General features: G+C 37.4%; 1 protein-coding gene across 2 annotated transcripts; it reads right to left on the bottom strand.

Moving 5' to 3' along the window:
- Positions 1-365: 365 nt before the first annotated feature.
- Positions 366-22,060, bottom strand: LYPLAL1 (lysophospholipase like 1). Of its 2 annotated transcripts, none has more exons than XM_034427844.3 (5): positions 21,834-22,060; positions 18,417-18,516; positions 6,580-6,749; positions 4,463-4,578; positions 366-1,708 (listed from the first exon to the last, which is right to left on the bottom strand). In XM_034427844.3, exons 1-5 carry the CDS (start codon positions 21,922-21,924, stop codon positions 1,484-1,486), a joined length of 702 nt encoding a protein of 233 aa, XP_034283735.1. In that variant the 5' UTR covers positions 21,925-22,060; the 3' UTR covers positions 366-1,483. The 2 variants fall into 2 exon arrangements, with proteins under 2 accessions (XP_034283735.1, XP_034283736.1); XM_034427845.3 differs by having other exon boundaries at positions 21,626-22,038.
- Between the last annotated feature and the right edge of the window lie 792 nt (positions 22,061-22,852).

Here is a 22,852-nt window from a genome sequence, read left to right on the forward strand (position 1 = left end):
ATGTGTAGAAGGTAAAGGTATTAGTCAGCGGTGGGTTCTACTTACCTTTACTACTGGTTCACAACGGGAGCGTGCACGCGTGCTTGCTTCGCTCACGCACGCTTCTGCACATGCACAGAAGTTCCTGTGCATGCACAGACCGTCCATTATGATATCCGGGCAGGTGGGCGGAGCCTCCCGCCGCTTTTACTATTGGTTTGCAAGAACCAGACAGAACTGAGAGCAACCCACCACTGGTACTAGTTTATAGACAATTATATTGCCTAAAACATCAGAGCTAACTCCAGGGGCTAGAAAACATTATACTTTTGTTATTTGCTTATGAATTTCTCCCTGACCGTATGACAAATGAAACAAACAAAATGTTAAAAAGTTATGATATTTATGTAGTTACTTACCAAGCACATCTAAATTATATTAAAGTAACCAAAATATCTTTACAATCCCCAAGGCATGTCACAACATTTGAGCACCCCTAATGTTTGGAAGCTGAAAACTGAAAAATTCGACTAGTCCTAAATTATGACATCATTTCTCAACCTTGGCAATGTGTAGATTTCAATTCCCAGAATTCTCTGGCAGGATGAAGTTGAAGCTCACACATCTTAACGTTTCCAAGAGAAACATACTCATCAATGGGCTTTCAAATTAAGCATGCAAAGACATCTGAATAAATGTAATTAATATAAACCTCTTGATGACAACTGATTTTTGATTAATTGTCCAAAGTAAATCAAAATGATAAAGTAGTACTTGATGTACATTTGTCTAGTGACGATTCAAAGTTATAACGGCACTGAAAAAAAGTGACTTATGACCATTTTTCAAATTTACAATTGTTGCAGCATTCCCATGGTCAGGTGATCTAAATTTGGGTGCTTGGCAACTGGCATGCATTTATTTCCAATGACTTGGGGTCATGTGATCACCTTTTGTGACCATTTGACAAGCAAGTCAATGAGGAAACCAGATTCACTTAACAAATGTGTTGCTAACTTAACTGCAGTGATTTACTGTGGCAACTGTGGCAAGAAAGGTTGTAAAATGGAGCAAAACTCAATTAACAACTGTCTTGAAATTTTTGGCTCATTTATGGTTCTAAATTGAGGACTATGCGTACATGGATCTGGGAAATATTTAACTAAACTTTTTAAAATATTTAACTTGCTGCGATTTATCATGCAATGTAGACAAAGAAAACAGTCACAAAATTGATTTCACTGAAATAAAATCAGAGTTAATCCACTTCAATTGACCGAAATATATAGACAAGTCTTGGCATGTACTACAACTTTTTCAATATGAGAAGGACTATTTGATATCACTTGAGATACAGAAATAAAAAATGAAGAACTGAAATACACTGTATAAAATTATCAATGACCTATTTTATGTATTTTTGCAGATACTGCCACTTCCATATATATCTAGTAATAAGAAATAATGCTCTTTTGCTACAGTATTTTTCATTATTGTTCTTTAATCAAGACTCTTCTGGCAATTTTTTCAAAATCCAAGATTGCAGTTTTTCTAGCTCACTTTTGCTTAGCTCATGATAAAGGTTTGGTAGACTCAGAAATGTAGTTGTTACTCCCAGAGCTTTTAACGTTTTGTTGGTTTCTTCTCCCCAAGAATACAGAACCAGTTCATCAGCAGTTCCATGACACTGAAACAATTCTGGGAGTGCTCTTTCATTCTTCTCCAGTGCCTAGTAGCAAAAGAGACATTAACAATCTTAAATCATGTACATTTTTAACAAAAAGGGAATAGATGTCCACAGTGGTGAGATCCAATTTTTTTTACTACCGGTTCTGTGGGCGTGGCTTGGTGGGCATGGTGTGGCTTGCTGGGCATGGCAGGGGAAGGATACTGCAAAATCTTCATTCCCACCCCACTCCAGTGGAAGGATACTGCAAAATCTCCATTCCCACCCCACTCCAGGGAAAGGATACTGCAAAATCTCCATTCCCACCCCACTCCAGGGGAAGGATACTGCAAAATCCCCATTCCCTCCCCACTCCTGGGGGAAGAATATTGCAAAATCTCCATTCCCACCCCATCTGGAGCCAGCCAGAGGTGGTATTTGCTGGTTCTCTGAACTACTCAAAATTTCCGCTGCCGGTTCTCCGAACTGCTCAAAATTTCCACTACTGGTTCTCCAGAACCTATCAGAACCTGCTGGATTTCACCCCTGGATGTCCAGACTGGTGTCTGAATTCATTATCTTCCCCATTTAAAAGACAGACAATTGGACAATAAGGGAGTGTGCAATTTTATGCAATGAAAATAGTATGAACAGAAATGTTCCACCTGGCCCCGCCACCTAAAATACCTAATATTTTATACATGTAGGATGAAGGTCTGCATTGGAAGGCCCCTATAAACAAGCAGGTCCTTTATGCAATGTTCATCTTGCATGATCACAATTCTAAATCAGGCAAGGACTCTACAAAACTGCAGCAGACTCCTTACCTCAAACTTGCTTTCCAACACACAAGAACAAGGAGACAGGACAAGTATGTGAAAGAGAGATATACCCACTAGCAAATCCCTGTTCTCTCATGCATAAGTGCTTGAAACAGTAGTGTTAATGAGTTTTCAAAGAACCAAGCAAAGCAATTTACTAGGGCCTCAAATGGAAATGCCCACAAACAAAGGCAAGGCTTCAACTGCATGAACTTTGCCTCTGAGCTATAGCTTCTCACCAAATCTCTGCTGAAGAAAAAATACTCTGGAAGAAACTAGAATTATGTAACTCCATTAATGGAAAGAACCCTTCTGTCCCTGCCCTCGTATATGGCACAATATTACAACTATCATTTACTTTTAGCCAACTTTTGGATGGGTAGGAACAGACTCAGACTCAACCCATCCAAGACTGAGTGGCTGTGGATGCCGGCATGTCGGGATCTAGAGGTACCATCTTTAGTTATAGGAGGGGAGACTCTTACCCTCTCCGCTATGGTTCGCAATCTGGGTGTCCTCCTGGATTCTCGGCTGTCCATGGATGACCATCTGATGGCCTTAACCAGGGGGGGCTTCGCACAAGTATGTCTTGTGCGCCAGTTGCGCCCTTTCCTAGACCAAGATGCCCTTGCCACGGTCACCCACGCCCTTGTTACTTCTCGCTTGGATTACTGCAACACCCTCTACATGGGGCTGCCCTTGGGATGCATCCGGAGGCTCTAGCTGGTCCAGAATGCGGCTGCACGGGTAGTTACCGGAGTTCCTCGTTACTCCCGTGCAACACCTCTCCTGCGCGAGCTGCACTGGCTGCCGGTTGCTCTCCGGGTCCGTTTCAAGGTGCTGGGTGCTTACCTATAAAGCCCTACATGGCTTAGGCCCGGGAAACTTGCAGGACCATCTTCTGCCTTCCTCCCACCGTCCCATGCACTCCCACAGAGCAGGCCTCCTCAGGGTGCCGTTGACCAAACAGTGTCGTCTGGCGGCCTCCAGGGGGAGAGCATTCTCTGTCGGAGCGCCGACCCTCTGGAACGATTTGCCCACCGAGCTCAGAATAGCCCCGGACCTCCTCTCCTTTCGCCGCGAATTGAAGACGTGGCTCTTCCGTCAAAAGAACCTTGGTAGTACAGTGGTCTAAAGCACCCTGTTATTAAGACCAGCTGCCTGCAATTACTGCAGGTTCGAATCTCGCCAGGCTCAAGTTTGACTCAGCCTTCCATCCTTTCTAAGGTAGGTAAATTGAGGACCCAGTTGTGGGGGCAATAAGCTGACTTTGTATAAATATACAAAAATATGAAGGCTATTGCTTAGCACATTGTAAGCCGCCCTGAGTCTCCGGAGAAGGGCGGCATATAAATCAAATTAAAAAAAAAAAAAACTTGATCTGCTAAGGGTTGCACAAACTGTAATAATTTTAAATATGGTTTTTAAGAGTTTTTTTAACTTATTTTGTTATTTTGTGATTTGTATTATTGATTGTTGTTGTAAGCCGCCCTGAGTCCTTCGGGAAAATGGTGGCATATAAATCGCAAAAATAAATAAATAAATAAATAAACTGTTCCTGTTCTTAACCTATTTGGTCAAGGATTCCTTCAAGAGAAGGAAACAAGGAAATTATATAACCAAGGCAGATTTTTACAAGCTTATAAGGTATTAATGAACTCTTTTATTGAAGTAATTTGAATTCCATAGAAAAATATAGCATTGGCAATCCATGTATGGACAATCTTGAACTTTACAAAATGAAACGCGTAGTGGACTTTTTGTGCATAGTTTAAGTCTTACAGATGAATTCCCATATGCTCCCCCAATTGTTTATTTGATTTATAACTTGCCATTCTGATAAAAGAAAATGTCCAACAAACAAAAACAATTCAGTAGATGAAACAAATACAGCTACTTCATAATGAATTTTACTGTCTATTTTTTGCCAATTCTGGAATAATTTTATGACTACAAGATGGAACTACAGATTTTTAAAAAGCTAATGAGGATGTACCTGGTAAACAGCTGAATTTTTATTGAGAAAACTTGAAAGAGCAAATACTCCGGCCACCTCTTGGTGATATCTGTAAGCCAAATGGAAAGCCATGCCTCCACCCATTGAAAAACCACCTGTGGATATATTTTAAAGACAAAAAAAGACAAAAAAGAAGAGAGAAAGAGAGATTAAAACTTTACGTATTTAAAAGATTTCAGAACTGTTTTCTTTTGTTCCCAAACGTGCTGCATATATTATATATTTTTAAACAAGAGTTTTTCCTCCCTTAAAATAATTACTAGTGAGGAGAGAATGTTAGATTCCATGACCACAAGGTAATAGAAAAATAAGCAATGATTAGGTGATACAAATAATACAGCAAATGGCTGAAAAGCAAGCAGGACACTTGGTGTTATAGTTGTCATTTGACTGGCAAATGCCTCACTTTCTCAAACCACACTTTGGATTTTATAAATTTACAATTCTTTTGATGAATTAACTTTGCTTTAAGACAATAAGATATATTTCACATTTCTTAAGACTTGAGATAATTGATTTTGTGGTAAACTCAAAATCTGTTTCATATTTCTTGCATCCTTGCCATATTTATTTTAGTACCTTTTAAAATTGTTCATAAAAGTGAATTATTGGTTTAGTGTTTATAAAGCTAATACATATTGAAAACTACATGATTTTCCAAGACAGCTAATGGAGCTGATCCAAAGAGAACCACAAATGCTTTAATTGGATATGTAGCAATTATCTTTTAAAAGTTTCATAAATCTCATTAATTTTTTCTGGCTGAGGATTGATGGTTGGTTAGATGTCCCTGAGAATGGCCTTGTGAGCAGGGACAGCACTGTGGTGGAAATGCCAGTCAGGAACCAGTTACTGGCTGACCAAAATCTCTCCAGAGAGAAGGAGAAATATGGCGATCACCCCCTTGTGCCCTGGAAGAGTTGCTTCTTGCGAGGAGATCACAGGAACTGAATCTTTTTGTGGCTGATCATCGTTGATATGAATTTAGATTTTCCAAACGCCATTTGGAGATACTCCAAATGGCAGGGAAAATAAGAGACTCTTGGTGAGGTACCTTCTTTTTACACTAAGAAGAGGGGGGGAAGCTATCCTAAAGGATTATACCTGTAAAACAGATTGTGATTCAAGAAAGTTTTGAAATGATAAAAGGGTAGCAATTTTAGAAACATTTGTGACCAGAAACAATTTATGGACTTTCCATAAAAAAATAAAAATGAACTTGTGAATTGGTGACTTTGATTAGAAATGAGGCACAACATAATTTTGATACTTTCAAGAAAATTTCAATAATATTTTGTTAAACAATATTGTCAAAATTATGAAAGAAGACAGTTATGATACCTTTCTGAAGCATAGCAATACTTAGCAATAGAGTCTCAGCACATTGTCTAGGATGGACCAAAATTTAGTTGCTTCCTTTTCTAGAACCATCTCAGGTTCTTAGGTCTTAGGTACTATTCCAATCAGGAATTTTCTAACTCAGTGTTTTCCAACTGTGTTGGACTGCAGAATATATTATCCACAGCATGATGTGCTACCTGGTAATGATGAGATTTGTAATCTATCTAGTCTGGAGTACACCAGGGCGGGAAAGATTAGTATTAATGGGACTAAGAAAATCTACGTGTTTTGGCTTTCTCTCTTCCATTTTTCATCTTGTATCATGTCTATCACTATAAGGCTTTAGGCAGATAAGATATTGTTTTCTGAAGAGCTTAGAAAACTTAAGGTATATTAATAAATTGGCATTCTTAGGCAATCTCTTTTGCCATTTTATGCAATATAAGAGTTTTCAAGAGATTAACAACTCTTGAAATAATTAGCGCAACTGGGTTCTATGTCATCATTTCTCTATAAATTGAATCAATAATGTTTCCTCTGCAACAGAAATCCAAAGTCACCAATCCTAGTTAGAAGTAAGTTTGTTTCTAATAATAATGATTGATTTGAATACCTAAAAGCCATTAGTAACTAAAGACTTACAAACCCTTTGGCTGTTGAAACTTTCAAAGCCATTCACCATATTTTTAGGCTTGCCTTGGCTCACAGGATAAGTTCTCCTACAAATGTAATATATTTCTCCTTACAAATCTTACCCAACAGTATTCTGTTTTTCCTGATGCCATTTTTAACTTCATCATCAATCAAACTGTTAAGTGCTTGACACATCACATCAATGGTTTCAGTATGTTCTGGGCAATCATTAGAGATCTTGTATCTGTCAAACCACACATTGGACAAAGACCCCCTCATTGGTGTATATGGTCTGAAAGAAAGATGGATGAGAAATGCATGAGGACAAATTTCATACAAAAGTTTTTTTGTGTTTTAGAATCATTCCCTTTGTACCTAGGAGACTGTGGTGTGTAAAACTGCCATTCAATCATGGAGGTAAGACAAAACTACATCAAACAGCTATGTTTGTTTAAACAAGACCTGACTCATTTTTAAGGGTATGTATGTCTATAGAACATTAAGAGCAAATAGGCTGTTCCTATGCAGGAATCTAACCTCACGTTTGCCAATTATTTTCCTAAACTTGGTTGTGTGTATCTTTGCTTTAGAGCTTCTCTTATCATAGATTAAGAAATATGGAATACAAACAGCCTATATTTAGAGCAACTACTCAGATCCCTAAGTAAAGCGACAAACCTTTAAACTCGGAATGCAGCTCCTCTCCCATTAGCCTTGCTTTACTCCTTATATCATACAATTAACTGCAATTTATTCTACAAAGTTGTGAGAGAAAACAAAAATATAAAGCTAATGTTGCTCTAAAGCATGTTTTTTTTAAATAGTAGTTACAGAAATCCATAATTAAAGAAATACTCCCATCCATAATTAGAGAAACACTTGATAGAATAGGGCATATTAATTCTCTTAAATTCTTGAGTTTCTTGGATAATCAGTGTTAACAGTTTCAACATCAGTAACCAATATTAAATGTATTAAGAAACATTTTCTAAACCTTCAAAAAGTCAACACTGTACTAAGAGGTTCTTCACACAGCTTATGCCCTTTGCAGATATCCACTAATAAAGGACAACCCATCAATTTGAACAAAACAATGTTTTTTTTTAAGGAATGAAGATTTTTTTAAAATAAAAGGCTGTTTAGGAAGACACTATTAATCCTTTAAAAAAAAAGTCTGTCAGAAAGAAAGATGTGTAATTCCATTTCTTCCAAAATTAAGCTCTGGAATCTAGCCCGCAGTCCCAGAACTGTCGATCCAGTTTAGTAGAAAAATAAACATATGTCAGATAAGGAATGATACATTCTGAATCTGAAGAATAATGGGTAGTAAGGAAGTCTCAGCAATGCAAAATACACTGCCCTCCTTTTTTTAAAGTTAAGATTTTTTCTTGTAAAACGGTTAGCAGTAAATTTAGGTAGACATGTTTGTAGGAATGATGCCATCTCTTCTACATTAGAGAAGCTAAGTTTTCTTTTCCCAATACTCAAGTTTGAAATAGATCGGTCCACTGGTGGTAGCTTCTGATGGCTCTTGGCTTCCAGTTCACTGGCAACAGAAGAACTCAGGGTCAGCATGGGTGCCAATTGCCATACTAAAGAATAGCTCTGCACATATGCATGTTTTGTCAACTCAGCTTCTTTGTTGTAATAAATGCTTCCCAGCTGAAGTTTCTTTTAATTCCATGAATATAATCCAAGAAAGCTAAGCAAAGTTTTAAGTGTCCTCAGTTTCAACATGGGAGATTTAACCACTTGGCTAGCTCTTATCCTTTTATATTCTACCCACTGAAGATGGATGTATAGGCTTAATTATTTTTCTGAATCTGAGCCTCTGGTTGTGCAAAAGTATTTCTCAGGCATTATATTCAGTGCTGTAAGATAGCCTTCCTCTCCAAACCTCAAAATGTATTCAAATTTCTAAAGAAGGAAAATATTTGCTTAATTTAACAATGATTTTAACATTTATTCATAATCCATAAATTCATATTCATTGGCATAACTACATCTGGGCAAGGAGTCTGGATATACAGGTAGCCCTCAATTTACAAGATTAATTTAATGACCATTTAAAGTTACAGCACTGAAAAAAGGATTTATGACTGTTTTTCACACTTACAACCATTGCAGCATCCTTATGATCACATCATCAAAATTCAAATGCTTGGCAACTGGTTCATATTTAGGACAGTTGCAATGTCCTGGGGTGATGTGATTCCCTTTTGTGATTTTCTGACAAGCAAAGTCAACGGGGAAACCCAACTGACTTAACAACTGTGCTAACTTATCAACTGCAGTGATTCACTTAACAACTGTGGCAAGAAAGGTTGTAAAATGGGCAAAACACATTTAACAACTATCTCACTTAGAAACAGAAACGTGGTGCTCATTTGTGGATGTAAGCTGAGAACTACCTGTAGTTAGGCAAGAGGAATCAAAATCTGAGCAGAACACATATTTGCAGTTCTGAAAATTTGAGGAATAAGGGCTATCGAAAACTTTCAAAATGAAGCAGATCATAAAAGAGACCACACTAGGGAATATTTTAATGAAGTTATATTTCACTTGTGTGCAACATGTAAGTGCTGCAGTAAAAAACAAACAAACCCTCAAGACCCGGTTGCCCATGTTGAGAATAGTTTTTCAGACACTGGAGGCAGGAGGTTTGAATAACCCTCTTATTTAGATTAGGAAATCTTGTTACAGCTTCATACTCTTATTCTGAAGGACTATTTGCCTTAGATATAATTTATGGACCAACCTTTGAAGTTACTATCAGTATTCTTTGTACCCTGTTTTCCCCAAAAGAAGACATCCCCTGATAATAAGCCCAATCGGGCTTTTGAGTGCATGGCAATAAGGCCAAGTGCTTATTTCAGGGTTCAAAAACATATAAGACAGGGTCTTATTTTCGGGGAAACAGGGTAATTGAACAAAAATACAATTATGAACGCATTATGATGGATTTAATTGGAAACATACATTTCTTTTACTGTTCCACTTTTATAAGTGTATGTATTCAGTAATGCCAATCAAGCATTAGACAAACAATCATTATTGACTTGAATTTTTTTTTTTTGATGCACCATTCCTCAAAATGAAATTCTGATGCTGTTTACCTGCACCTCTTTCAACATCACTGTTATTGATGTAATGGTATTCAGAAGTATCTGATTAAAAGGTTCTACCCATGTAACGTATGGCAGAAAGACCTAGTATATCATTGATTCATAACAGATTCTCCTACACCCCGCTCCCCCAAAGAAATGCACCAGATATATAGGCATAAACAAGGTCGGAGAAAGAAGTAGGCAATGAAAATTTGTTTAGTTTGTTTATACAACTCTGCATGTGACTAAAAACACTCTTTGTTGGTAGAAAGCAGTAAATTGAACCAGGCAACACTTGATCAATCAGAACAAATACTGCAGAGAAATTCTTAGATAAAATGTATAATAAAAGAAATTAGGTAATAATCTTCTAGAGAGGAAAACTGTTACCCTGAGATTTGATAAACGGAACAATATGTAACAATGATTCTGTCAAGGTATTAGTGAAACAATAAAAAAATAGAGAATCTTCCTTACTAAAAGAACAATTGATACATCAAGAACCATGCACAGCACTAAATCTTAATATATAGCCATGGTAAAGCTGTAGCAAGCTGCCAAAATAATTTCAAATGCTTAGAACATGACTTTGCACAGATAATCCTCCTTTCACATTAAGCATCTTGCAGGAAGTGCTCTGAAGAAAGCTTGGGGAATCAATTCTACCACATGATATTTATACATATACAAAAGGGTACAGCTTTACTTTCATTGTCATGGCTGCTTACTTACCTGTTTGGACTCCCCCTCCCTCCCCCCCGTTCATTGCGGTGTAGAAATTTAGAAAGAACTGAATATAATTATGTTTCCTATGTAGAGTTAGTTCTGTTTTTACCCTGTTTTCCCCAAAATAAGATATCCCCTGATAATAAGCCCAATCGGGATTTTGAGTGCATGGCAATAAGGCCAAGCACTTATTTCAGAGTTCAAAAAAATATAAGACAGGGTCTTATTTTCGGGGAAACCCGATATTTTAAGAAATAATAGATATGTTACTTCAAAATGCATATGATTCTTTTATGTTCAATCTATTTTTAGTTGAAGGAAGCTAGCCAGGCAAACAAGATGGTTAGAACAATTAAAAGGTGGTGAAGGATGTATCAATGCCAAAAATGCTGTCCAAATATTTATCACAGTTAATTCTACTTGCGCTCATTCAATGCCTAATAACTTCACCAGTATATATTTACTTTTTTGATACTGAGATCAACATTCTGCTTTTTTGATTAAATGATTCTGAAAAATTTCTAAATAATTACTTTGCATGGTTATGTATAATATCTTACAAAAATGAAGTCTACCTGTATACTAAAGAACTGAGTCCTAAAGAATGTATATTTGGGTTATTTTATATAGCAAGAATGCATTTTTCCTGGAAATGGTAAGTTTAGAAACTTTTTGACTAGTGAATAAATTATGACATAAATGATTATGCTGAGTCTTCTTAACGAATGATTCAATCCATTATTTAAATTGTTTACTCCTTGTATAATGTTTTTTATTTACCATATTTTTTGGACTATAAGATGCACCGGTGTATAAGATGCACCAAAATTTTGAAGAGGTAAGCAAGAAAAAAAGTTTTTGCCCTCCCAGGGCCCCAGGAGTATTCTGCAGGCCTCCCAAACCCTTTGCAAAAAAAAATGGATGCTCCTATGGGTTGGGAAGGGCAAAAACGCGACACGTGGGGCGGTTTGGGAGGCCAAAAACAGGCCCATTTTCACCCATTTTTTGCAAAAACAGGGGCATTTCTGCCCTGCCCAGCCCACAGGAGCCTTCTGCAGGCCTCCCAAAGCCTCTGCTCCCCCCGTTTTTTGCAAAAATGGGATGCGCAGGGCGGGTCAAAAATGGCTGTATTCGGTGTATAAGATGCACCAACATTTCCACCCTCTTTTAGGGGGAGGGGGAGAAATGCGTCTTCTACTCTGAAAAGTACGGTAATCTTTGGTGAGTGTTCATTTTTATTTTACATATATTTGACAATGGCTTAATAAAAACTATTCAATTTTTTAAAAATAATGTATTTAAATTAATTCCACCCTGATTGCTATATAGCTCCATACTGTGCGGAGGGTTGAAGAATAACAGGCATTAGATATCTTTAAATCAGCTCTCCACAAGCTAAAGCCCTAGAGATCCAGGCAAACTTTAAATGCAGACTCTATAGACTTTGAAAATTAGTTCATTTCTAGAAGAATTTTTATACTGCTTTCATAAAAACTCAGAAGCAGTTTACAAAAGTAACACTATTATTCCATAATAAAAAAGAGTCTAATGTGAGATTCAACTAGATCATGGTATAAACAAAATGAAAAAAGAATACAGAAAGTTCTCCAAGTCAATTTTAGCACAGGACAATTACATAGACATATCTAGGTTATTTTCTTTACAATAATATGGAAGTGATTTATTATTGCCTTTTTACAGGTTGGATTTTTTCTCCCAGACTAAGTCTCCAACTCTGGAATTTCCAGCAATTTCCCAATCATATACTAACTGGTTCTGACCCCTGTTTATCTTTTTTAGTATGAATCAAAGACATTTAAATAAGAACAAAAAGCAGCCACTGTAATAGAACTATTAGGAAATTTTATAGCTGGAGAAAGTCAACATAAAATGGGGAAACTATAGCTCCTCCAGCTCCTATAACTTCAGGGAACATTAAAAAGCAGATACCTAGAGACCTATAATTCTAAAAAAGAAATTTTGGAATATAATGCTAATATATAAAATTACCACTGTAACTTTATTTAGAATAGAAAAATGAATTCTACACAAAAACAACATCATTTATGGACTCTTTCTATTTGAGTATCTCATGAAATTCTAGCTTTATTGAATTTTCATTGGATTGCTTTGTATATGTAAATAAAAATACTGTGAAACAATCAGAAAAATGTGACCATAGTTAAAGTTGGTAAAAAAGAGTAGGAATCCGACTGAGCTATTTGAGTGAGTTATCCGTAGCAAGTTTCCCAATACAATTCTATCAATTCATCTCCATTGCTATCAACAGGGTTTTTATGAGTCAAGTATCTGCCAATTTATTTAAAATAGTGTCAAACTGACTGATGATTCTGTATCACAGCCAAAGAAGAGAGAATTGCTACAAGGAACTCAGGAAAAAAAACTGCATTGAAAGCTTAAAAAAAAAGTCTGCACTATTCTACAAAGCCATTTTCCAAGGCTCCATAAATATTTTCTTAAATGGAAAGAGATCAACATTCTTCACAATATATACAATAAAAACTGCAAAAGTTATCTGCCGGTAACTGAAAAGTGCATGTAGAGTCCATGGTCTTGCTAGGTTCAGTTTGGATTTAGAGTGGGAAGGATTGTGAGAAGGAAATGCACAAAGATTCCTTGACCTAGATTTAGTGAAGCGTAACAAGGTACAGTTATTTCAAAAAGTTGGGACAACATAATTTTAACTTGAACACGTTACCTGCTATAATGCCAATTTAAACTATCACTTTCTATTTAAGAGAAATATAAGAAATATTCTTTCTTGATTTAGGCATTCAACAGTTGCTGTAACAACAAGTTGCTCCGCTAGCAGCTGTAACAGTATTTAAAGTATTAGCCATGCCTGCTCAAAAGAGAGAAAAAAAGCATTTTGAGAGACGTGGCAGCAGATGCTATTTTTAAAATCCCAACCAAAGTTGCAACACATTTAATCACAATAATCAAGGTTTGCGGGAATTAAAAGATGAAATTATATATCATAAGAGAAAGCTGAATCAGTTGTTTTTCGGCACTGTAAATAATTAAGTGACCTATGGAAATATAAAGCAGGTTTTCTACATAATCCTTAACCTATAAATTACTTAATCTTTGCAAGATTATTATTTGGCCACAATTATAAATCTTCTAGAAACTGGTTGTTGGAAAATACAGCCCTTAAATGTATTTTTTGCAATGACTATTAAGGAAAAAGGGAGAGGTTAGTAAATTCACAAAATGAATCAGTTGTTTCAATTGGTCACCAGCTAATGCACAAAACACTGCAACTTTGACAAATTGGAAAAAAGTGAAGGGAATAATAACAATAAAGCTAACCCTCAAATCTACACCCGTGTTTTAATAGCCATGACCACCGACAGCCTGATTGTAACAGAAACTCCAGTTGAAAACAGAACTGTCAGTTACTAAAACAAATACCACCACTGTTCTCCACAAGATTTTTACTTACAAGATTAAAGAAATTCTCCCCCCCAGCTTTTTTTTTTTAAGCAAAATTGTCTGATGATACTACAACACATAGGAGCTCATGAGAAACTCCACTGTACTATTGTAATAACTGAAAGTTGACTTCTAGCCTAATCAGTATTGCTTCATCTGACTGGCAGAGGGTCTTTATGGTTTTAAATGGACGAAAATATTTTGTAACAGTGGTAGCCTGATCCATTTTGATCTGGAGACTAAATCCGAGTCTTTTTTATGTAAAATGTGCACTCTAAATGAGCTATGCTTATATTCCCATATATTCCCATTCAGTGATCATGATCTATTGGTACAGAGAACGGTTGTTAAGGAATATAGTTATTAAGCAGCGAAACTCTGAACCTAAAGTTAATAGTATGAAATCCTCCAATAATTCTCCCCAAATTGCTATAGTAATGAAGGCTGTGCAGATCTCTGAAGAGGTGTTTCACTTCAACAATGTCACACTTCTAGCCAGTAAAGCAGCCATAGGCTTTGCTTGTAACTCTCACGTCAACCTTTATCAAGATTGATCAGCCAGCAGGAAACTTCTATAGTTCAGTAAATGAAATTAGGTAGTAGACAGCAGTTAAATCAGACTCGTGAGATTACACTGGCAAAGTATTCACAATTTATGATATCAAGAAGAACTTCCCCCCCCCCTTATAAATTAAAACTGGAAGATTTGTTTTTAAATTCAGAAAGGCAGGAAAAAAAAATCTGTTCCCTTGATCAACTCCCAAACCATTCTGTCACTGGAGTACTATTATTGCTAATGTGGCATAATCCAGTTTTGATGAGCTGGTTTTGGTATGCCCTGGCTCCCTTTCTTCAGATGATGTTCCTATTCATATAAGGTCAGCAAGCCAAATATATTGCAAGTAGGCACACCAATCAAAGGAAATAGAAAGCAGCCATAATCTCGGAGAGATATTAACTTCTAGTTTTGAGAAAAAGCATCCCCTATCTCAGTGTTTTCAAACTTGCCAAATTAAGATGTGTGGACTTCAACCTCCAGAATTCCTCAGGCAGAATGCTGGCTCACACATCTTGACAGGTTGACAGGTTTGAAAAGCACTGCTCTATCAGAAGGATTCACAACAAATGTTCTTCTAATCAGAGCTGAGCTTTTCAGCCAAATCTACCATGCTGGTCAATTTATTTATTATTTATTAATTTTATTTATTGCTGAAAGTACACTAGATTTTTAGGTAAACAGTAAAAAGTAAAAGTCTAAGGTCACTTTTAAGAGACCCAGTCAGTCTCCTATCACAAAAAGTTAAAAATATCCGCTCTCACAATGATCATGTTATACTTGGCATGCTAAGTGTTGATTTGAGGGTGTAAGGCCAATTTTAGAGTGAGATGGTTTACCCTTTTGGCATCAGGGCGACGAATCTAATTTACTTCAGTAATTCTATTTGACTATGCAAGTATATCAAGTCTGAAGTTTTTGAAAGCAAATGAAGGCAGCACTGGCTATGATGGAAGCCATACTTTTGTTCGTACTGTCCTTCCTCTGATTAGAACTGCCATTCCCATCATCTTTTCTAAAGCCTTTGAATGGAGAACATTTAATAGAAGAGAAAGAACGTGTCTTTGGCAACTTTCTTCCAATAACTGGAATGTAAGAACAGCAAATCCACTGCAGATAAACCCAGGAAATACCAAGATTTGTGATTTTCCTCCATTGCCTTTGAATGCTTCTCTAACAAATAACATTTGTTGTTTTCTTGGAAGGAATATAGTAAAGCCTCTCAAGCTTTTACATTCCTATGCAGAGACACCAGTAAAGTACAAGCGAATGGCCCAGCTTCACTTCAGAGAGCTATCTGGATTCCCAACTGCTGGAGTCAACTAGGACTGTGCCATGGTGTCCCACCATGATGCTGCCAATTGATATGTTGAGGTGGATTGTTTGCTTTGATGGAAATCCCCTTTTTGCACATGCACAAAAAATATTATCAAACTCCAATGCAACAACTGTCTCGACTAGCAAATCTGTTGTGACCACTTGGACATTTTATGTTGTGAACTGGTATCAAGGAGCACTTAACAGAATGCCAACTGAAGTAGCTGTTTATTCTATAAACCCTGAAATCATTTTAATTGCATTACATATGGATTTTGCAAACCTTATTTCATTATGTTCATAATCACCTGAAAAACTAATGCAAAAATTACTAAGCAAATTATCAAAGGGAAGACTTAGCAGTGTAATAGTTCTGCCTATCTATCTGGAGAATGAAACTGAGATTGTCTGTTATATTTGAATATGCATTTGAAACTTGATCTTTTAGGAATAGGTACAGAACCCGATCTATGAAAAGACACAGACTTAAAGGATTTTCTGCCAAAATCTATTCTATGTCCATTTACAAAATACTTGCAACATAACTTCATTTGCTCTGTTTCAACTTGTTACTGAATTATATCCAGGAAGGTGACAGCATAGCAACTCTGTGATTTACTCCCCAGCTGCCAGTGTCATATGCAAAGTGACATTTTTAATTACATACAACAAATAAAAGCTTGGAAAAGAATAGCCTATAAAATCTATTGAAGTTTTAAATCAAGTTACATAAATGCTTTGCTGTAAAAACCAAGAAACAATGCAGACAAGCTAACCTAGCAGCTAAAATTCAATTTGATTAGGACACCAACTCAGTGTCAACTCTTAGCAATCAGAAAAATAGATTTGGCTATTTTTGTCCCCAATCTAGTTCTTCAGGCTCCTAATGTTGTGCCCACTGCCACTGTAAGCGAGGCCATCTATCTTGATGTTTCTTGCTGCCTTCTGGTCTTTTCTTCCATCTTTCCCAGCATTATAGTTTTATCTAAAGAATCAGTCTTTATATAATGTGAATGAAGTATGATAATTTGAGGTTGCTCATTTCTGCCTTCAATGAGAGTTCTGGATTCATTTGTTTAGTTATTAATTTGTTTGTTTTCTTGGCTATCCATACTTTTGAGTCAGAAATGTTCAACCTTTCGCCCCCAAAGTGTTAAAAAACTATTTTCTTGCATCAGTCATCTACTTGACAGAAGACATTGCATGCTAGTTTTTGATCCATTCAACTCAGATTTTCATCTTAATTCAACCTGCAGCAGAACATAAGCGGGAGTTCAATTTCTCAAACCTGGTTCAAATGGTGCCTCCGTTTATTTTTTTATAACAATTTTATTTCAAATTACAATTAAAACTAATACAAATAAAAAATACAACGAATAATAGAAGGTTCAGAAAAGAAAAATGGGGGGGGGGAGAATATAGCAAAGAAAAAAAATTAAAAGCAATGACTTTCCCCTTCATTACAAATATAATTTTAGTAACTTATCGCATTTTTCTTAAAATGCAGCTAATGATCTCTTTTCCCCATATCCTCTCTTTTATAAACAGATCCATAAAAAGTCATCATTTTAATCCAGATATCAGCAAAAATTCCCTAAGTGTTGCCAGAGATAACAACATATCAATTTTAATCTTAATCAAATAAAGCAACTTTATTATTTTACTTAACCATCTTGATCTTTAGTCCCTTCTGATAATTTCCTAGAACTTGATTTATTTTCATTTTCTACTTTGTCCCTTCTCACAAAATTCTTCAAGCTTTAACAAGTCTCTTTTGTAAATCCAATACATGTCCTCTCTTTGTCTGGAGAGGGATCATTGAAGACCCAGTCTACTCACTCTACTTTTTATGAAACTGTCTTCAGTCCGCCATTTCTTCCCTGGAAGTCCCAATATCTTTGTGTTTAGATCACAGTATACAAGAAGTGATATGCAATCCCTCTCGTCTCTGAGTTGTGCTTGATATCAGTAAGAATTGTGGATGTGCCACTGCTCTTTGCAACAGAAAGCCTTTGGATGCATATGATAGCTTTCTCATGAACTGGAACTCTATTTGCTGCTTATCAAACAGAATCTAGAATTTTAGAGTTAGAAGGATTCTCAAAAGTAATTTAATCCAACCTTGTTGCAAGATCTACTAAAACATTTCTGAAATGCTGAATTTTACATGAGAATGTTTTATCTGAATAGATGTTAACCATAGAAGTGAAAGAGTACCTGAATGCAACTGTGTTTCTCTTTAGTTTATAAAAACACCCTAGAAAGCTAGGATTAATTATACTAACTTGGGAAATTCTTGGGAAATAAGGGTTTTATAAGAAGCTGGAAAAATAAGCCTTATTTAAACCATGGTTTCGTAACTTGGCATTTTTATATTTCTAGGATCAGCTATAATTTTTTGACTTACTTTTCCATTTAGCTGAGAGGGCAGGAAAAGTCTTTGTGATGAGCTGGATGAAGATATTTTATCCCTAAGGGAAGAAAATGAGGATACTTTGCAAGTTTAGAAAAAATAATTGGTAAGTAACTAAGGAAAAGCAGTTCTCTAAGCTTAGGACATTTGAGACTTGAGAGGTGTGCCCAGTTCAGCTGTCTTTTATTAGGATCCCTACTGGATTTGTTCTTACCTCTATAAGTAACTTCACTTACTAAAGAAAGAAAGAACAAATCAGAGAGATACTGATTTCTGAAACATGAGTGGAACTTCAAATCCTTACAAAAATTAGCTTCTATCTTTTCAATATAATTTAGACTACTAGTAGATTTAGACTACTAAAAATAAGAAAGAACACAATACCTGGCAGGAGCTGTTGGATAAATGACTTTTATATGTTGGAAAGACAAATCTTGCTTCAAAACCTGCTTGATCCAGTCTCTTACCCCTTGACCAGTATCACCTGAATAACACAGACAGATAGAACTGAATTAGACATCTATACAACGGAGCAATGTGAACTGTCTTATGAACCTGTCTTATGAATAAGAGCCTGGTGGCGCAGCAGACTAATAGCCTGTTATTAACATTCAGCTGCCTGCAATTACTGCAAGTTCGAATCTCCCCAGGCTCAAGGTTGACTCAGCCTTCCATCCTTTCTAAGGTAGGTAAATTGAGGACCCAGTTTGTGGGGGCAATAAGCTGACTTTGTATAAATATACAAAAGTATGAAGGCTATTGCTTAACGCATTGTAAGCCGCCCTGACTCTCCGGAGAAGGGTGGGATATAAATCAAATTAAAAAAAAAATAAAAATAAAAAATGAACCTCAGAATTCATCTTGTACAATTTTCTCTTTTCAAACTTCATTTTAGAAAAGATACAGCTGGTTGCTTATAGAAAGCCTAATGGGCAACTGGTTTCCAAACATCAACAATAAATAAAAAGGTAGTCCTTGATTAAGTGTTGTACCTTATGATTCTTGATGAACGTATCTTTTATGTACACTGCGAGCACATGCACTAAGACAATTCCTTGTGTGTCTAATCACACTTGACCAATAAAAAATTCTATTCTATTCTATTCTATTCTATTTTATTCTATTCTATTTACAATGTAATGGAGCTTGCCCATTATGGTAAATGATAGCAGTCTCATGTAAAATGAGACTTATGACCATTTTTGTGCGGGGTCGTTATGTGAATCACTGCAGTTGCTACACATTCCTGATGTTGTTAAGTGAACCCATTATTTACCATGGGGCCTTTTTGCCAAAAACTGGAAGAAAATGCTGTAAATTGTGGTCATATGACCACAGGACCCTGCAAATGCAAGCCAGATGCCAGGTCCCCAGAATGTGTGGATAGTCTTTGAAACTGAGTTATAAATACCTTTGGAAGGATCTGTCATAAGTTTGAACAGTCATGAAACAACTGATTATAAGTCAAGGCCTGTACCCATCTCCACTAAGGAAGTCCCTGCCCTACTCAGTGCAAGAATCCAACTTTTTGTAGAGTTCTTGTCTCTGCTTGAATGCATCCAATGAAGGAGCACATGCTACTTCTCTGATAGCTGGTTGATTCAACAACCAAACTGATGTTATTGTTTAGAATTTTTCTCTTAACATTTAACTGGAATTTTCTTTCTGTAACAATTCCACGATTTATACTCTGAAGTGATAGATAGCAGATCTTGTCCTTCTACTATGGGAGAGATAATTGAATATTCCATTTATATTTCAACATGATACACAGAACTAGACCAATTGGTTTGACCAATACATCATAAACTACAATTTCTTGTAAGGTGGACCCCCTGCTTTGGTTGACACAGCCCTACATCAGTGCAACCCTAAAACTCTGCTATTTTTAAAAAGAAAATGCCAATCAACAAATGGCTGATCTTAATTATGATAGGTCTGGCTCTCTTAAAGGAAAAGGTAACTATTGATATTACTTTTTACTGTAAAAGGGAAAACCTGAAAATTCCAATACTTGAATAGCAAATACAGATTTTTAAAGAGTTCTCCAAATTATTGTGGATAAAGGGGGAACAGTTCCATATTGTTATTAGTGACAATAGAGGTTTATAGCATATGTCAATCATATGACAATCATATGACAATGACAATGAGGGTGAGTATCTTGAGCAGAGCATAAACAAGACAACTGGAGTGTTAGCTATGGGGAAACTGCCAGCAGCCTCCTTGATTATGGTGAGCATAATTTAAATCAACATTTTTCTAAGCAACAAGCATTGCTATTGCTACAGCTTAACACTAGTGCTTCTTATTTTCAGCTACTCTGCTCTGTGGAGATACGTTTAATGTGAATTACAGGGTGTTTACCTTGGAGCAGCCACTGTTACAGGTAGTCAACCTATGACCCCAACTGAATTTGTTGCTAAGCAACACAGTTAAGTGAGTTGCACCCCATTTTGCAACTTTTTGCCACAGTTAAGCAAATCACTGCAGTTGCTGAGTGAATCTGGCTTCTCCCAGTGATTTTGCTGGTTGGAAATTGGTTGGGTAGGTTACAAATGGTGATCACATGACCTCAAGACAGTGCAACAGTCATAAATACATACCAGTTGCCAAGCATCCAAATTTTCATTGCGTGATGATGGGGATGCTGCAGTTGTTAAGCGTAAAAACCAGTCCTAAGTCATTTTTTTCAGTGCCAGTGTCACTTAGGTCAGTAAATGAATGGCTGTAAGTCAAAGACTATTTGTATCTGCATGATTGTAACAATTTGTAAAAGGAAAGCCACAAATATGTAGGCATCTGTACAGCTGCCTATGCAAATAGGGGTATCATATGAATGGTCTTTCCATACATTAATCTATTTGATGTCAAAAAGCACTGGGCACACGAAAGGTACACATCTGTATGAACTGGATCAGATATAAAAACACTCCAGAACACACAAGACCCCTGCACTACGTTGCACATGTCTGAACAGAGTTTATACTGCCCTCAGAATCAGAACAGAGCTGAAAGGGACCTTGGAGGTCTTCTAGTCCAGCCCCTGCTCAAGCAGGAGATCCTATACCATTTCAGACAAGTGGCTGTCCAGTCTCTTCTTAAAAACCTCCAGTGATGAAACACCCACAACTTTCGAAGGCAGGTGATTCCACTGGTTAATTGTCCTCACTGTTAGGAAGTTTCTCCTTAATTCCAGGTTGCTTCTCTCCCTGATTAGTTTCCAACCATTATTTCTTGTCCTGCCTTCTGTTGCTTTGGAAAATAAATTGACTCCCCCCCCACTTTGTGGCAGCCTCCAAAAACTGGAATACTGCTATCATGTGCCCCCTTAGTCCTTCTTTTCTCTAGACTAGCCAAACCCAAATCCTGCAACCATTCTTCATACATCAGCAATAACCTGCTGTTAGATTGGCAACTGCGCTGTCAGTTGCCAATGAACAACTGTGATTGTATTCATTTAGAATTATGCCATTCTGAACAATTAACGCCCCATTACGAGGAACGGTGGAATTACGAGGCAGTTTTTTAAGAAAGGAAGAAAAATAGAGCAATAAACATCCTCCCGGGGCAGCCTTTCCCTTCCTAAGTACCTCTCTGGGAGGGTTCACACATTGGGGGTTTACTGAACAAACCACGAGGGTTTTTGTCCCCTTCCACACGCAAGTCCTGTAAACCAAAACGGTGCGAACCGCGTCACGGGCTTAATGCACGCGTGGACCTCTTTCGGCGAAAAGGCCCCACGAGCTAGCCCAGAGATTGTCGCCCCCAGCAGACCATCTTGGGATCGGGAGCCTCCACCTGAGCCATGGAGAAAGATCACAGAAGCCGTGTGTCTCCCTGCCGGGCCCACCGCTACCAGGCTCTTCTGCAACGCCGTCTGAACAGCCATACCGCCTATTGCCTTCCCCAGGCCGAAGGGGGGACGGGGGTAGTGTAGAAAAAGCAAAAGCAACCAGGCCGCCGCTTAGGGCGCAGCCGCGCTTGGGAGGCGCACGGAGCTTCTGGCAGCAAAGCTCCGCCTCCCACCAGTTCAGCGAAAGTGGCTCGGGTGCGCGGAGCGGAGGATCTGTTGCTCGTTTGGATGAGAGGAGGTGGGAAGAGGTGCTGTGGTGCTCCAGGCGATGCCGTGTTAAACCGATTTCAAGCCTTTGAAATAGGTGGCTGTGAACGCGCTAAATGATACGAGTTGGCATTTTCAAGGGGAAACGCCAAGAGAAAAGGGCGCAAAGTCTGTTAAAGAAAATAACGCTGTATTTTGAAGAGAATGACACCTGCTTGCTCACAGGTATCTTTTACCTGTGTTTTTCCGCCCTCAGTTTTTGCAAGAACCCACTGTCTGATAATCAGCGCAGTTCTAAACATTCATTATTCCTAATCCAAAATAAAGGTTGCATTTACCAGCCACGTTTACTACATGGAGAGAGTTAGTTACGTTGCATTCACAGGAATCCGATCCTGAGTAAACCTGGTGTAGAATCGTGCAACAATCGAGCGTTGAGAGGGCTGGGGGGGTGGGGATAAGAAAACGGGAAGATAGGAATTGGTGATAGAAGCGGGTATTAAGTTATTTTAGGGTAATGTTAATAGGATTGAATTTATACAGATTCCCATAGACATAGGAACTTGGTGATTATGTGGGTCTACAGTATTTCTTCCTTTTGTGACCAGAATGCAGATATTTCTCCCAGCACTTGCATCTAAGTCCTGTAGAGGTGTGCCCAAGCTGTAACTTTTCTTCTGTGTCCCTGTGATGTTTCATCTGCTCCCTAGTCAGCCCCTACTTAAGCCATCCTTTGCTGCAACAGTGTTAAAATTAT

This window comes from Pantherophis guttatus, chromosome 1 (assembly GCF_059756535.1).
Source record: "Pantherophis guttatus breed Tessera chromosome 1, ASM5975653v1, whole genome shotgun sequence".
In the NCBI taxonomy this organism is placed as follows: Eukaryota; Metazoa; Chordata; class Lepidosauria; order Squamata; family Colubridae; genus Pantherophis; species Pantherophis guttatus.